This window comes from Lagopus muta, chromosome 10, assembly GCF_023343835.1.
Source record: "Lagopus muta isolate bLagMut1 chromosome 10, bLagMut1 primary, whole genome shotgun sequence".
NCBI lineage: Eukaryota > Metazoa > Chordata > Aves > Galliformes > Phasianidae > Lagopus > Lagopus muta.
The window spans coordinates 8,795,232-8,811,522 of record NC_064442.1 but is presented as its reverse complement, the minus strand read 5'-3'; the positions used below and the strand labels follow the sequence as shown (position 1 = coordinate 8,811,522).

The following is a 16,291-nucleotide window of genomic DNA, read 5'->3' as shown; positions in this document are numbered from 1 at the left end:
TAACCCTAACAAACACCTTAATCATGAAAATCATCAGACCCCTTTGGCTTGCTGCAGTGCTGTGTGAGATGGGAAAGGCTGTTGCCATATATCACTTTCTAGACCTTGTTGTAGCTCTGTACACAAATACACATGTACTCTTCAAAACATTTCCTCGAAGGCTGTCTTTGTTTTTCTAGCAAAGTTACTGGCTGTGGTAGAATTATGGAATCGTTTGGGTTGGAAAAGACCACTGAAATCATCTAGTCCAACACCACCACCATCATCTAGACCCGTCACCATCACGATCACTAAACCATGTCCCTAAGCCACATCTATCCTTTTCTTGACAATAATTCCTACCTTAATTTACAATCCTTGGTGATATGCCAAGGGCCTGATTTCTAAAGCAGCACCTTGCAGCTTCCTGCTCTTTTAGTGTGATCCATGGCTGTCCAGCTTGTGTGAAATTCTTTGCTGTCAAAGTTTTAGAAACAAATACAATAGGCCAAGTCTTGACACTCAGTTTTGAAGTACCCCCTACCTTAGCGCTGACGTATGGTTTGCACACTTACTGAACTACCTCTAAAATCTAAGGCTTGTCCCATTAAATTCCACAGGGTGTTTTTGGGTGCTTAATGCTGAACAGTCTGAGATTCTTTGCTCATTACAGGCATAAATTGTGACCCTACTTTGAGTTATTTTTTGAATTGTATCCTGGGTTATCACTGTATACTCATAATAATTGATATAAACACAATCTCTGAAAGAACTGGAGGTGCATAGATCTAGTCAGACATGTTACATTTGCTGGCAGGGGAGCTGCAAAGCTTTCCCTCTACCTAAATCCCTAGCATTAGCATCCAACACTCCTATTTTATTTCTGTGGCATTTATGTATTAAAATTTAGCCATAATACCCTGTGAAACAATTATGGAAAGTATGCTGCAGTGCTGATTATCTTTTCCCTTACATTCCACATTGGACACAATACTGCCTTGTGTTTGCACAGTTGTACTGTTTTGTTATATGGAATGAGAGTTTGTTTTCATAGTGGATATGTGAAATACCTCTGTTATACTCTCTGCCTATTATTGTCATGTTGGCTTTTAATGGCATGGTCTTGAGAGTCTTTTGCTTGCTCAACACCCTCCTCTCACCAAAGGACTGCAGGATCTGTAGCCTACAAACATACAACGGCTGAATCTAATAAAAATACCAGTGCCTTACATACAGTATCACAGCATGCAGCTGAATTTTTTCCTTGGAGAATGAACTGATGAGTGAATAAACATATTCTTAGTATTTAGAAAATGAGATTACATTATAAAATGGAAACGTGTTTGTAAGATCTGCTGAGAGCCTGTAGTAGCAGTAGTTCTGACAATTTACCTCCACGAGCTAGGATTACCTTTGTGAATGAGAGCAGGAAAAGCAGTGGTGAGCAGTAAACATTTGAAAAATCTACTTAAAGGAAGATGAGGCTATTTCAAGTACTGGTTTTATCCCCAGCATCCTGGGAGCACCATCTGAATGTGTCAGAATCTTTAGCACATCTGTTCTTGCAACATAACTGTGAGGTGGGGAATTGCATATTTACCCCTTTCACAGATTGGAAATTGGAAAGCAAAGGGACTGTTCAAAGGTCGAGATGAAAGTCTCTTGTGGAACTGGAATTTGAAAGAATTGTCAACTCTAAGATCACTATGCCAACCATTGGACTATTATATTCCTTGAAGTTTTGTCAGCTTTCTGATGCACACAATGGCCCAGTTTGCTTCTGGTTCTGAAATTCTGTCATTTTCGTTATTTCCCTGTGCTGATTGGTGACAAAATGGGAAGATAAACTTATTCAGATTCATTTGCAGTCTTTTTTTATCTTCTTAGTTGATGAGCCAAGAACTAAAGTAAAAAAAAAAAAGAAAAAAAAAAAAGAAAAATCTTTAATTGGAAACACATTTTAATCTCTAATGCAGTCTCCTGAATTACAGTACTGGAACATGTATGCATTCATATACTGCTTCTATGCAGTAAACATGCACCTGTTCTGAGGCAGTCTGATTTGTGTGTTAACTTGTTGCCTTTCAAAACTAAGATCTTATTAGCATTTAAAACTTCACTAACATGAAATCATTGAATTTAATCTGTTTCTTTAGCGATGCTACGGAATCATGTTTGTATTCAGCAGTACATAACTTCTGAGTAAGTGATTGTCATCCCAAACAATCAAGTGACATTTTATGTGGGCCGTTGCCCAGCAGTATGTTCAGATCTGTTTGGGAATGGCCTGGGCGCCAATCAGGAGGCCACAGTCTCAGATAGTGGCTGTTTGATAGAAGTTAATGAAGAGTCCAGTGATCTTCATTCCTTATTACATCCTCTAAGTTCCTGTCATTTCCTACCATTGCCTAGTTCCAGCAGCACATCTTGCATGCGCCTACCAAACAGGAACGCTATGTGCCCCTTTACTAGAAGATCAGCATGTCTTTGCTCTTCAAAAAGGAATATGGAAATGGGATTTTTGATGTAAGCTATTCACTACTGTCTAAGCTATTCTCCAGTAAGCTTGCTTCTCTGTGACCTGCTGTGAGGTGGCCAGCTAAAAGAGGTAAAAATTAGGGAGGCGCCTGCCTTTCAGCACAGCACACCTCTCAACTCACGTGCCACAGTAGTTAATGCAAATATCTTTCCTTCATCTTAAGGCAGTGAAGGATGTGGGGAACTGGGAAACCAAGGGCCCAGGAGAGGGAGGTGGGCAGAAAATGGAACCTTAGAGGTTACACTTCTCCCTGTTTGGCAGTAGGCGTGCAGCACGTGTGCATCTGTTGGAGACTGGAAGACCCAACCCTGCCTGTTACGTGTGGACTCGATCCCCACCTCTCCATGGGGATCATGTGTCAGTTCTGGCATAGCACAGATGCGGTGGATCTTGGCAGCTAAGATTGCCCCTTCCAAGCATTTTTATATAGGAACGGGAGTGTACTGGCCAATTTCAGAATTCTAGCACTGCATTTAACTGTGAGTTTCCATAGTACTTTCTATCCATTTGTCAGTTCTGAGTTTGTTTAAACATACATATATATATATATATGATTTCCGTAATGAATTAGCTTGCTTCTCAGGGAAGTGTGTATATAAGAAGCTGAGCTGAAGAACCCTCAAGCTGCAGAATAGTTTCTTTGACACACTGCTCAACATTTGGTCCTCCCTGCAAATTTCTCCTAAAAATGTTAAAGAGTAAGATAGGCGAGACTAAATATTTATCTTCATTTCAGCATTAAATTGCTTCAAGTTAATATTGTTCCTCGTCTTCCCTTTCTTCCTCTCATACTTCTTTTAGGGTGGCTGAGGTGAAGAAAAAGGAAAAGTAATAAAAATGTTTTCTTTATAGTTTGGATCTTTTTCAGTTGACAGATTTTAAAAAAACAAACAAATTGCTTTTGGAATTTCGGTCATTGATTAAATCTGGGTGTTTTTACAATAATCATTGCAAGGCTTTATAAATTTTTGGCTCATATTCAGAAACAAAAATGAAAAATCCAAAGGCAAAGACAGAATCGTGCAGGTTTTGATGTAAATGGCAAATAGATCTACACTGATGTCATTTAAATTCTGAATGTCCAGGACACTAGATTATAAGCACTGCCCATATCTGCTTGTCTGTAAAGCTGAAGCCTGAATATCCCTTATATATTCAACTTGGATTATTTCACTGCATTAATCCTTTCTCAGACATAATTAAACAGGTGATGAAAAACAAATAGTAAATATAGCTGTCCCTTGTGTTAGAAAGAGTAACGCTCCGTGGTGTGCATTCACATAATGGGAAACTGATTCATATATTGCCTGTGCTTGAATACCTTAATATATCAGTTGTTGTGGTTCATCATTAAAATTGTGGAAATGACAGTGCTTTTAAAATATATGGCAAGATATGCTTTGAAAAAATGAGGCCAGCTCATAAAATCGAAAGGATAACATAATAAATAAAATTCCAGAAACCTGAGCATGTCTACTACAGCTTTGCCCTCCTTCTGACTGTGGTGTTGATGTTGGCAGGCAGTAGGCTGTGATCGACAACTTGGGAGCAATGCCAAGGAAGACAACTGTGGAATCTGTGCAGGAGATGGTTCGACATGCAGGCTTGTGAGGGGACAAGCTAAGGCACATGTCTCACCAGAAAAAAGTAGGTTGCAAATTGATACTGTGATAATTTATCCTTGACTGTTTTCTGCTTGTATATTAACATACGTATTGTGGAGTATGACCTTTTCTCTATATACTTATTTGCAGTTTTCCAAAGCTACTTACTCAGAAGTCTGTGCTAGATTAGTCTATTGAAATTCCATGAGGGATACCACACATAAGGGTATAGCTAGGAAAGAATTTGAGATATGCATTTTTTGTAGAGCAACTTAATTCATTCTATCAGGAATAACTATCAAGATACACACCTTATTTTAGAGAGTGTCCTCATGTTGCAATATGTGTGATGCTGCAGCAAAACGTTTTTAAATCATGGAAACATCTTATAGATGGCTTTATGGAAATTGTGGTGTCTGATTGAAAGTGTCTGGTTTTCAACTTAGCTTTTTTTTTTTTTTTTCTCTTAATGTCTAAAGACAGTTGAACTTCAGAGGCAAAGTGAGTACTTCCATGATACAAAAAGAATAAGGTGAAAATGGAGTAATACTTGCTTCTCTTTTTTTTTTTTTTTTTTTTTTTTTTTTTTTTGTATATTTGTCCCAAATGCTGCCATTGTTCCTCAAAATAATTAGCCCTTTACTAAGCATAACTCTGTGGGTCTCACATCAATATAAGAGGAATACCAGGATTAGACTCAATAGTAGAGTTTAAGTCTCTCACTATGCTCGTGTCCAGAAAGGATGTCGCATGGACTTACCTCTGATTCTTGTTTTCCTTTAAGATACAGTTTCTCCTGTTGAATTGGTTCCTTCTAGCAGATAGATAGCAGATGGGAGGAGAATGAGCACAAACCTATGGCTCTGTCTGCTTTCCACCCTCACAGACGCCCTCTGTAATCTCATGTGTCCAATGTGCTTATCATGTAGAAACAGCAGTTGCCTCGTTGTTTCTTTCATGATTATTTCTGGACTTACAATGTGTGTAAGTAATTGTTAGGTGGAGATGCAGCCTTTGCAGCCTTTGCTACTGTCCTGCAGAGCCACAAATGCAGTGGTGATGATCACATACTTTTAGAATAAAGCTTATATGCAGAGTTCAAATGTAAGCAGGTATTTTTTTAATGGGCAAAGCACCTGTCTCAGACAGCTGTAGATACTTGAGTACTGCTGTTTTTCAGCCTCGGAAGATTTCACTAATGCCCTGATTTTGAGAGAGCTGCTGTATATTGAATAATTTTTAATTTTTTTTCTGCACTATGTATAAGTATTTCCATGGTTTTTTTTTTATGCTACTGTTTGCATTACACTTCAATGTAAATGTAACTTGAAAAACAATGTAACGCATGGTAACGTAGTGTGATCATTTGTATTGCATAATTTATACACACTTATTAAATCACATAACAAAGCAACAAAGCAATCTAAGTTAAATAGTGAATATTTTTGTGCCAACATCCTTCAGTGCCAGAATTTATCACTAGTCAAAATGCCTTTTTTTTTTTTTTTTTTAATGCTCTGGGTGGACTATCAGTGTCAGCAGTTGCTTTGTCTTTGCTAGAAGCCTTTTTCAGATGGGAGAATGTAGCTCAGTAATTTATAAAGTTGCTCTTCATGCTACAATGAGCATATGCCTTCAGCATTTGCGCTGAGCAGAGTTTCCACAGAGGGTTACTCTTTGTTCACTTTGTCATATCAACTGCCCAGAGCTTCTGCTTAGTGCAGAACAAGCACTTGTCAAGCAGTGAAGATCGGATAACGTTTTTGTAGTATCAACAAGTTGAACTTGTTTTATGCGTTTGAGTGTAGACAGATACATAAAGGAAGTACATACACCAAATGTGTCTTCCCTGTTGCTATTCAGCTAGAACAGAAAGGACAGCACTGTCTATGCCAGTTTTACAGCAACAGCAATTCTCCAAGAGAAGGGTGACTCTGAGGACACCCTTGGCTCATTTAAGGCAACCCGAACTAAACTCGATGCATTGGCAAATCTGGCTGGATAGTTCTCGATAAGGAAAATTAAAAGGTTCACAACTTACTGCTGCTTCATATGTAAGTATAAAGACAAGACAAAGTGTCATTTTGTGACAGACTACCGATTTAATTTTTCTCGTGGTATTCTGGGACAGGAAAGAGCTGACTAGAGCTGGCCTCACTTGGTGGCTCCCAGTGCTTTGCGTATGTTATGAAGAATACCCATGCTTCCTTTTTTAACTCTGTCAGAATTCACTGGCTCTTGAGTAGTTCTTTAAAATTATTTGAAGAAAGACTCTTTTGGGAAAGATGTCAGTTGTGTCAAGTTGTGGTTTTATCTGTCATTGCATTTGGCTAGATTATATGATGGAATTATCATTCATGTAAACAAAATGACACACCACTCAACTCAGAAATGTTGATTTTCTTGGCATTGTTAGTGTCAAAATCTTTTTGGGGTCAAATTGTTCAAGACTAAGTAGAAATTTTTATGTATGATCATCGTTGTGTGAATGAAATATAGAAATAAGCAAAAAGAGAGCATAGCTTTATGTGGAACAATAAAGGAGACGCAATATCTTCCAAATCTTCTTTTGGAAGCTAGTGTTGAGAAGTGAAATAGCAAGATGTGACAGACATGTATTTAACAGGGAGCCAGATAGGTTGTGAGCAGGATCATAATTTTAACTGTGCAATGAGGCAAATTAAAAAATTGGAAGAAAAGTGAGAACCAAAGGTTTTATTATGAAAATAAAGAGACGTTAGGGAAAATAAAAGCACCTAGATATTGGTCCTTATTTGGAAATGAAGAAATTTAGGCATTGATAGCAAATGATTTCTCAAGCACAACTTGTCTTATTATCTTTTTATACCAAATGAATGCTTTTCCTTGATCAGAAGCCTAAACAGCTTAGAAAGAAAACTTACTGATCTGTGAATATGAAATGAACTGTCATTTCAAAAGTTCTTCACTTTTTTCCACTAACACTTAATTGCCTTTGAAAGACAAAGTAAGTTAGGCTTCTGCCAACAAGCCAGATTCTAACATTCTGGTAAAATGATTAAAGGTTTGACTAATGATATTCAAACAGAAAGTGTAATAGGTTGTAAAATGTACCGTCCCATTGGGAAATGAGTTATCACGGGCCTGATGTTTCTAGTACAATATGCATGGAACTCCCATTAACTCCACTGCACTTTGTGCACATGGAAAAATGGTAGGATTGGGCCCTAATGTCTGCTTTCTGCACCATTATTGGCAAGAAATGGCAGGAAAGTTCTGGTTCTGATACCAAGGAAAAAGTAAAGATGCTGGTTCTGAAATTAACATTGTGAAGCTGAAGGAATGAAGTGGAAGGCTCAGACTTTTAATCTGGTCTCTTTTGATTCTCAAAAACCATGCAACGCTTGTGAGTTTTAGCTTTCCTAACTTTTTGCTAAAAGCTTCATGGAAAAGAATTAAGTGTTGGTAGATTTGTAACTATTTTTTATTCTTTTTGCCATGCATTTTGTTTCCTATGGTACTATGTAATTTATTGTCACATGCTTGTATGTCATCACCCTAAGCATTCTTATTAAAAAACTAAACTGAGGCCTTCTGTAAGGCTGTCAGTCCTGCACCCATCCACTGTGAGCCTCTCTTCAGTACCGCCATCTGGCTCAGTTTCATGGCAGTGTGCTACCTCACATCTTTCCTCCTTCTATGAAATCTCCGTACATGGAGCTAGTGAGCCTTATTGTCAAGGTTGTCATACTTCATATGTTTATATGCTTACTGATTTCTTGCCAAAATTTAGCAGTTGGGTCAAAAACTCTGTATGCCAGGTGCTGAATGTTTTGGAGAAATTTCAGCCAAAATAACTCAGCGTATTCCAAGGACACAGCAGAGAAAAACATGTTGTTTCCCATTGTCTAAACATTCCTGAAAACTTTTTTTTTAGTATGTCTCAATATCCCCCGTTATTGGACCTGATTGCAGATTGGGGATTTGAAGTTTGGCAGGCGGTGTTCCTCTGGTTGTGGATAAGTTTTTAGTAATATCTGTGAACATCGGCACATATCTTATTGTAACCTTTCACGAAAATAAATAAATAAATGAAAAAGCCACTGCTTTCCCCTCAGGCTCTATAGAGGTTTCTTGGACGTTAATGTTAACATTTCTGAAAAGCTTGTCCTTTTTGAGCATGCTCTAGCTTGCTACGTGTCCCAACCACAAACAGACTGTACGTGTACAATCTCCTTTGAGTAAACTGGCATTTTGCTCTTCCAGAGCTAAGACACTGAGGAGAGACCTTGTGCTTTGCCTTGCCTTCTAAGGCATTGATGCTCTGTGAGATGGGTACTTGGGATTGATGCCTCTGAACTTGCATCCAGACATTATGAAAACCAATCTGTAGAGAGCTTCTGGCTCTACCTACTCAGGCTTCTGACAGGGAGTGATGAGAGCACATAAGGAGGGGGAACGTCCAGATGAGAACAGCTGAGCAGGAGAAATTAGCGTTATAGTCATATGGCGAAAGAAAGATATGAGAAGGTATGAGGAAAATTCAGCACTGACTGTACAGATGCACTGGGTCAAGGAAAAAGAGTAAGAACGGAAGACTGAGATTAGATAAGGAATCTGGGATGGGAGACAAATTGAGAAACAGTCTGAGAGGAAGGGGAGAAATGAACTGTATTTAGAGCCAGAAGAGGGAAAGAGGGAATTGGGACTGATTTGGCAGGAAAATTGTATATAAGGAGGGATAGAATGCCAATATGTTAGTATTTCAGTTTGGATAAGGAATATGTTTTTTGAAGCAAATTGCCTGATGGTCCTAACATATTGTTCATCAATTCACATCATGGAGTGGTCTTGGAGAGCACAGAACTGAATTTTTTGGTTGAAGATAGCTTAGAAGGTGTGCTCCAGAAAAGCACCTAATGTTCTCCTTCAGCTAATGATATGTAATCTATCGGATCAAATTAGAGTTTGTTCAAAGTAAAGCACCTGAAATATGTGCGTAGAGCAGATGCTGGCTCTTCAGCACCAGCTGTTTCAGTCTGCAGGTTTATTGCTCTTCTCTTGCACTGCTGGTTATGCAAGCATAGATGGACTAGCACTTGGCAAGCAAGCAAGAGAACTAGAATTCTTTTGCCAAAGTAGTTACTGTATGTTTGTTTTTTAAAGAAGATAATCCCAAGAACAGGGCATAAATACATCTTGGCCATTTCTTGTGGCAAGTAAATGTAATGCTTTCTGTTAGTGTCTGTGCCATGTGCTGCAGTACTGAAGAGTGCTGGTCTGCACAGGTGATTTTAGAGGATGCGCTCTGCAAATGTGAAGTGTACTGCATGGTTTGAAATGAAGCAGTTGTTCATTGTATGGTAATTATTTCTGTTTTTTTGTGTTTTGTTGTTGTTGTTTTTCTGAGCTAAAACAAAACAGCTATCTCTGAAACTCTACAGTCTACTGCACTTTCTTATTTCTTGGATGAATACTTGCCACATTTTGTCACTTAGTTTGGCTTATTTGGGGCAATTGTAGTTACTGTAAGACCTCCTTTACTTTCATCATCTGCTACCTTAAACAGACAAGTTCCTACGTAAGGACATTGGCTATTTCATTCCTTAGTTCTTACTGCCTCCCTGCAAAGCCTGAAAATACTGACTTTTATGTAATTCTGCAGTAAAATGAAGTTAGATATAGCCTTTTTTTCACTACATGTTTTTGGGGAGCTACAAAGAAGAGTTTTCCATACTACTTCACATAGTTGGAGTCTCAAGTGATTGTATCTGGTAATTAACTTAATTGTTCTGTAGGGTTGATGGCTCCTGTCATTTTCAACCAAAACTGTTAAATTGTTCTCAGAGTAACCAATCATGAGCATAAGGCTGGAGAGGGTAGAACTTGAGGACAGAGAGGAATTGCATTTTCTTTTTTCCTATTTCTTTTTCTTCTTTTTTTTTTTTTTTTTACCACAGACTTATAGAGTCAGCATGCATAACTGCTGTTGTTTTCAGGAGCACACACCTAACGAGTTCAGGTGTTTTTTAAAGAGTATGTAGTTGGCTTTGCAGATTTTTGTCATTGAGCAGGCTAGTGCACACCCCACTTTCTGAAATTAAGCATAATGTCAGAGCAGATGAGGGGAGCCACTGCAAAAAGACTCCAAACAGTTTGAGATTTTTAGTTCCCTTGTGCTGACAGTTGTTCTTGGACCATTGTGTTTTGTGTTTTGAGAGCACAGAGGCCTTCAATCAGACCTGGAGGACCAACAGATAAGTGCTGAGCAAATACACGGGAAGAAAAAGTTTTTATAGGCCTGAAATAAATCCTCTGCCCTGCTATAAGAGGAGAGAGGGAAAAGTCCCAACTGGCCCATATGTGAAACAGTAAATGGGTCCGCCATGACCCACATGGAAAAGTAAATAAAACCTGCTGAATTGGATTGAGCTCAGGAATGTGGCTCCTTTATTTTGATCCTGGGGATTAGCTCCCAGTCTTACCATAGCAGGGAGTCTGATCTTGCTCTCATTGAAATCCAAAATCTAAATCCACATTAACACCATAGAAACAGGATCAAACCTTGCCATCTAAAGTAAAAGCAATCCAGGAGCTTAATCAGCAAGTTCTGTGTGTAGTGTTGTGCACATACATTTGCTGAGAGGGTTGCAGGTTCAAGGCAGAGTACGTGTTCCATCCAGGAGCTGGAAAAAGATGACCCCATCCTCCCTCAGGAATCTGCACAGTGGAAGCAGTGTTAGGATAGAGAGACAGTGTCTCACTCATCTGTTTCTTAGTTTTTAAGGTGAGGTTTATGACTCTGAAGTCAGATTTTATAGTCCAGTGTTTCTGTACGTTCCAGATGATTTGAGACAAGGTCAGCACTTAACTTTTGAAGATATGTAAGAAACAAAAAAAAAGGTAATTTGGAATTCTGAGTACAGATTTCAGTGCAGCAGTTTCCTCTTAGGTCTTCTTAAGAGTTAACTAGTTTTAATGATGTAGAGCCTATTTATTTAGTGGAAAATATACAGCTCTAGAACCATTTTTAAGTAGTTTGCACACAGCCTTGTGTCCCTTCAAGAATATGAATTTCATTATGTCAGCTGAAGAGCAGAGACCTTTGAAATGCATTGTTTTGGAGCCAGACCTGGGCAGTCATAGCTACCATTTGGTGTGAAGTTTAAGCTGTCCTCTGGAGAAACCAAAAGAGTTGTTTGGGTCAGTTAATTCCTGTTGTCTTCCAATTCCTTATCTCAGTTCAGAATTTCAAACATCTAACCTTTTTCCCCCTATAATTTATTTTATCTCATAAGACTGTCCTCGGTCATAACCATTTCTGTAAGATGCAAGCATCTCCTATTGCCAGACTTCTTGACAGTTCTGTGGGGCTGAGGAGGTTGAACACTGTTGTGGTGGTGAACTTAATCATCTCCTCTAATGCAAATAAAATCCTTTCTGGTAATATTGTCTCTGCTGCAGAGAAACACCAAATTTAGCACCCCCATGAGACTTTTGGACCATATCAGAGAGTGCTTTGGTGAGGTTGGAATGTCTGTAGTACTGCTAAAAGAATGTGAAGCATCTTGAAAAAAGGGATCAACAAGGCCTGCCGAGGCGAGCAGAGCTTGCTGTAAGGAGGTGGAGGGAGAGCAGCAGAACGACCCTGGTTGTTCTCAAGAGGAGCAGTCCTACACATCTCTGCACATCTGCAAATCTGGCCTTCATCCATTACGTGCAGAATGCCCTTGGTTCCACTTCAAAACAGCAGTTGCATGTGTTCAGAACTGGTAGGATCAGACTCTTATGTGAAGCTTTGTGCTGTAAGCTGCCGTTTGGTTGTCAAGACAGGATGCAATCCCTGACCAAGCAGCGACAGATGGGCCCCTCAAACCTGCTTTCTTTCAAATGCTGTAGAGCACAAATGAATTCAGTAGTTATTTCCTTGCTTAAAGATATACACATCCACTACCTTCTGACTATCTTTAGCAATTCGCCTGATGAAAAACCAAGATGCAAGAAGATATTAAGTGGTTCAGTAGTTAATGTTTTTTCCAGGGCTCCTTAACTGTATTATTGTTCTTACTGCAGTATTTTGCACTCTGGTGGAATACCCAAGTATGAAATTAATAAAGGTCATATTTTATTACATCCAAAATAAATTGTTATATTTAAATGACCTTCCTAGAAATTGGTGATATAAAAGTTGAAACATAAGAAGGTGTTTATTTTAGAAAAAATAATTGCAGTATTTGTGTATGGGAACTGCTGAGTCACGGCCTGAACCTCTGATTGATCACCTGAGGTGAGCCATGAGTCAGCCAGAGGAGCACAGGTGAAGGCAATTCACCTGTGCTGCCGGAAGGGGTGGAGCCAGGCTCCCCCCCTCCTGGACCTATTTAAGAGCTGGCTACCAGAGGGGAAGGATCTCTTCTGGAGATCCTCCTCTTTGATATCTTCTAGTGAGCTCAACCCAAGGGTAAGCTCTTCTACTTATTCTCTTTTGTGATCCTGTTTGCTTTGCCATACTCTTTTGATTATATTGCAATTATAACATCTTGGTTATACAATTTGCTTGATGTATCCCGAACATTTGGCAGAATTTCATACTTATGCTAAGGAGATGTAAACCAGAAGCTGATAATTTAGCATCTACTATAAAAGGGTTTGGTTTAAAGTGGAATGCAACATTCTTCGACTACTTTTTAGTTTAAACTAAACTCAAATATTCTTCCTCTCTATGTTGTGTGACTAATTCTGGAGCAATGTACCACAGTGTTTCAGCTCATTGTACTTTTGAATTTGCCCCTGATTATATATTCATGCCATTATTGAACAGTGCACTCTCTGTGGAGTCTGCTTGGAAAAGGTTTCTGTTTGCAGGTCCCTCCTGAGGGCAGGACTGCAGCTTGGCCAGACGGAAATGGCATGAAGCCTGTTGGTATTCGTTGTTTGGAGTCTTCTCCCATGCTTTTGTGGAGATCCCTGTTGTGCATTGTGTGTACCCTTTTCTAAGAGCACTGCTCTTGTTGGCATGATCTAGGTGATTGATTTGATTGCTCACTCAGTTTGCAAATTATAGATTTCTTATGTTTGAAGTGGGAAGTAATAACTTTCAGCTTTTGTAAAGTGCACTGAAGTGTGTTGTACATCTATGTGTGAAGAGGCTATTCAGGCAGCCAAGAGCTGTTTTGTATTGACATGTTCTGTTCAAGTCTAGTTTGGTTTAAATTTTAATTTGGGGCTCTTACTGGAAGGAATGATATTATATGGTATGTTAGATGTAGATACTGTGTTATAATATATACATTATAACAAAAATATATTTGCTCTTAACTGGTCTGTAATTGGTTAAGGGCTGGTGTTAAGTAGATGATTTATTTCCTGTAAGTCCTGCCACTTATTAAAGTTGTGACCTGCAGCAGGAAATGAGGTGTGGGCAAAATGAGACTGAACAGCTGCAGTGCTTTGTAAGGGGGAAGCACTACTTAGCAGATTCCTTTTGTCAATTTGGTGATTAGGAAATAAAATTAAGACAACAGAATGTAAATATACTCTTAATACACTACTGACATTTCAGTTGTTTTTGTTAATGGCAAATAATTTTCCAATAGCAAGAAAGATTTACAAGTCTGTGTGTAGGTTTATAAGGGTTGCAGAGCATAGCAAACAGACTCAGTAGACTCTACTTAATAAAATATGATTATTTTTAATATAAAAATTGTGAAATCTGTGAAATGTTTTCATAGTCACATTTGACAGTTTTCAGTCTAGTTATGTGATGTGCAAATTCCTTGATGCAGGATAACTTCTAAAAGTTTTTTAATTTTCCTAGGGGAAGAAACCATGATTGCCGTTCCACATGGGAGCCGCAGTGTGAGAATTACACTCAAAGGACCAGCACACCTTGGTATGAGTGAGCAGTTTTTTATTTTTATTCACACACAGAAGATACAAACTGAGCCTTGTCTCTGAACTCATCCAAATTTTAAGAATATGGGTATGATCATAACCTTGATTCCATTCCTGTCATTAATATCCAGCTTTGACATTGTCTTACAGAACACCAAAAGAGTATTTACTAAGTAGAAATAGAATCAAAGAAATGGTACTGGTGGTTTCTTCATTAATCTAAACCAAATAGATTTCGTATAAGGATTCTATAATCAGGTACAATCTTAAAATGCATGCAAACAGCTCCAACAAAATTCTTGGTTTTGTGTGGGACTGATAGCACTTAAATAGGCCAGTGCCAGATTTCTGTTGAAGAGTTTGAGATAGAGAAGGGACTTGATCTGGATTCCCCAGTCCACTACAACTCTTCAAATTCATAAAAGGACCAAAGTTGATAACCTCCATGTCTTGTGGAAAGGAAACTCTGTGATTTAGTTTCCTCTCGATGTTAGCACAGTCCTGTGATTTTGCTTTTAGGAAGTATAATTGACTGTGGACAATTATGGGCTTGATACTTCAAGCTGTTGGCTAAGTTAGCTTTAATTCAGCTGATCACTTAAGTGCAGGCTTAACAATAAGGATGCAAATAGTCTAATTGAAATTACAACTTTGACCTAAGAGCTAATAACGCACTTGGTCGATGAGCAGTGTTCTAGAAGAAGTAACTTAAGTAAAATGAGCTAAGGTAAACAAAAGACAAAGAATCTACACAAGCACAGTTTCCTTGTAAAAGTTTTGGTTGTGGTGCCAATGAGAAACAGCTTATTATTCTGTCAGCTTTTCTAGTATTTTCTCGGAGTCTGATGGTAATAACTACAGTAATTTCTTTACCCGTTGACCTGCTTTCGATATAGAACTCTAACCACTTCAATGATAAATACTACTGATATATCAAGCAGTGAAATAAACCATTCATTTAATGTTTGCAGCATTTTATTTTTATTAGCAGCAGTGGAAGGCTTAGTCCAAATCATAGAAATAAAAATGACTTTTATTGCTATGTGATATGTAAACAGAGGAAAGAAATGCATTTTACTTGAAAAACACTCATTTTCTTTGTTTGCTTTGAAGAAAACACCATCATTTCAAAGAAAAAAATAAGACTCTTTTTTACAAATAGCTCCAGAATGACTTCTAGGTGTCACGCTGATATTAACAATATGAAAAGCAAAACTTACCCTTACAATATATAATATTAGCGTAAAAAATATTGGAAGAAATGTATGAGGGTGTTATCTTGACCACTTCCAGTCAAGACTCCTATTTTGCTATTTCTTAATTAATTCTGCAGAAGAAAGCTGTTGTTTCAACTTCACGAGGAAAAAGAACTGGATTCAGTGGCTCCTGGGGGATTTCTGGAAAGCTCTTGAGGAATGCAGCAGCAACTCGTTAACTAAGTACAGAGTGCTCCTGGCTTCCTATCCAGGGTGGTTCCATAAAGAAGCTGTGGCTTGGCATTACTTTTGTTAGCTAGTTCTCTAGCTGGAAGAGAATTGTGAAATGTTCCTTTAACCACTTCCCCCAGCACATCTGTTTGCAAATCATTGAGGATTTAGGCATTTGTTACCTAAAGTGGCAGAGGCAGAAAATAAGAGGGAGCTGTTAGAGTAGGGGATGGAAATTGCATTGCTTCCTAGTCAAGATCTTCGAGAACCTTTATTCTAGAAGAGGTGATTGTGTTATTTGCTTGCCCTCATTACTGACTTGCATGTACATTTGAGGGTGTTATTTTTCACTTGGAAAATCTTTCCTTTGCAACTTTATTGGCTTGGTGAGAGTGTGCTGTTACAACTAAATGCAAAACTTACAGAACAATCACTTCTAATTGCAGGCTCCATTTGTTAGTCATGTTCTTCCTGGCTTGTAAGGAGGTGAAGTTAACAGGTGGAGTAGGGACTACTTACTGCAGAATTTTGTACTGCCTCCAGTATATGTTTGCTCTTCAAGTAAATGCAGCAATAACAACGTTTGAAGAGCACTATAGAGTATCTGGCACTTTTCCCTTTGTCCTGCGTTATTTTGTGCTTCATCCTGGGCTTTATGGTCTACTCTCGTTCCAGGGAAACACAGCTGCTGGATTAATCAGAAATGGAAAGCTGGTTAGAGAGGTAGTGCATAACAGATCTGAAACAAATAAATGGCCTGATGGTTGTTTTACAGTCAGCAGCTAATGCTGAAAGACTCGTTTCTTTTCAGCTGATATTTTGTTTGTGCTTACGAACGCTGTAAGTGTCATCAGATAGCAAAGGTGTTA

At 38.5% G+C, this 16,291-nt stretch overlaps 1 protein-coding gene across 15 annotated transcripts in view; it reads left to right on the top strand.

The window, feature by feature from the left end:
- ADAMTSL3 (ADAMTS like 3) overlaps positions 1–16,291 on the top strand; it is a 188,618-nt gene that overhangs the window by 109,313 nt on the left and 63,014 nt on the right. For 13 of the 15 annotated variants that reach the window (XR_007379190.1, XM_048956750.1, XM_048956741.1 and 10 more), the window contains 2 exons: positions 4,039–4,165; positions 13,919–13,993. Coding sequence is in view for 14 of the 15 variants with exons in the window: in XM_048956750.1 (XP_048812707.1) it covers positions 4,039–4,165; positions 13,919–13,993 (202 nt within the window). In the remaining variant the exon portion in view is untranslated. Of the gene's footprint in view, positions 1–4,038; positions 4,166–12,506; positions 12,563–13,918; positions 13,994–16,291 lie in introns of those variants that run through there. The other 2 variants (XM_048956754.1, XM_048956753.1) reach the window with 2 other exon arrangements.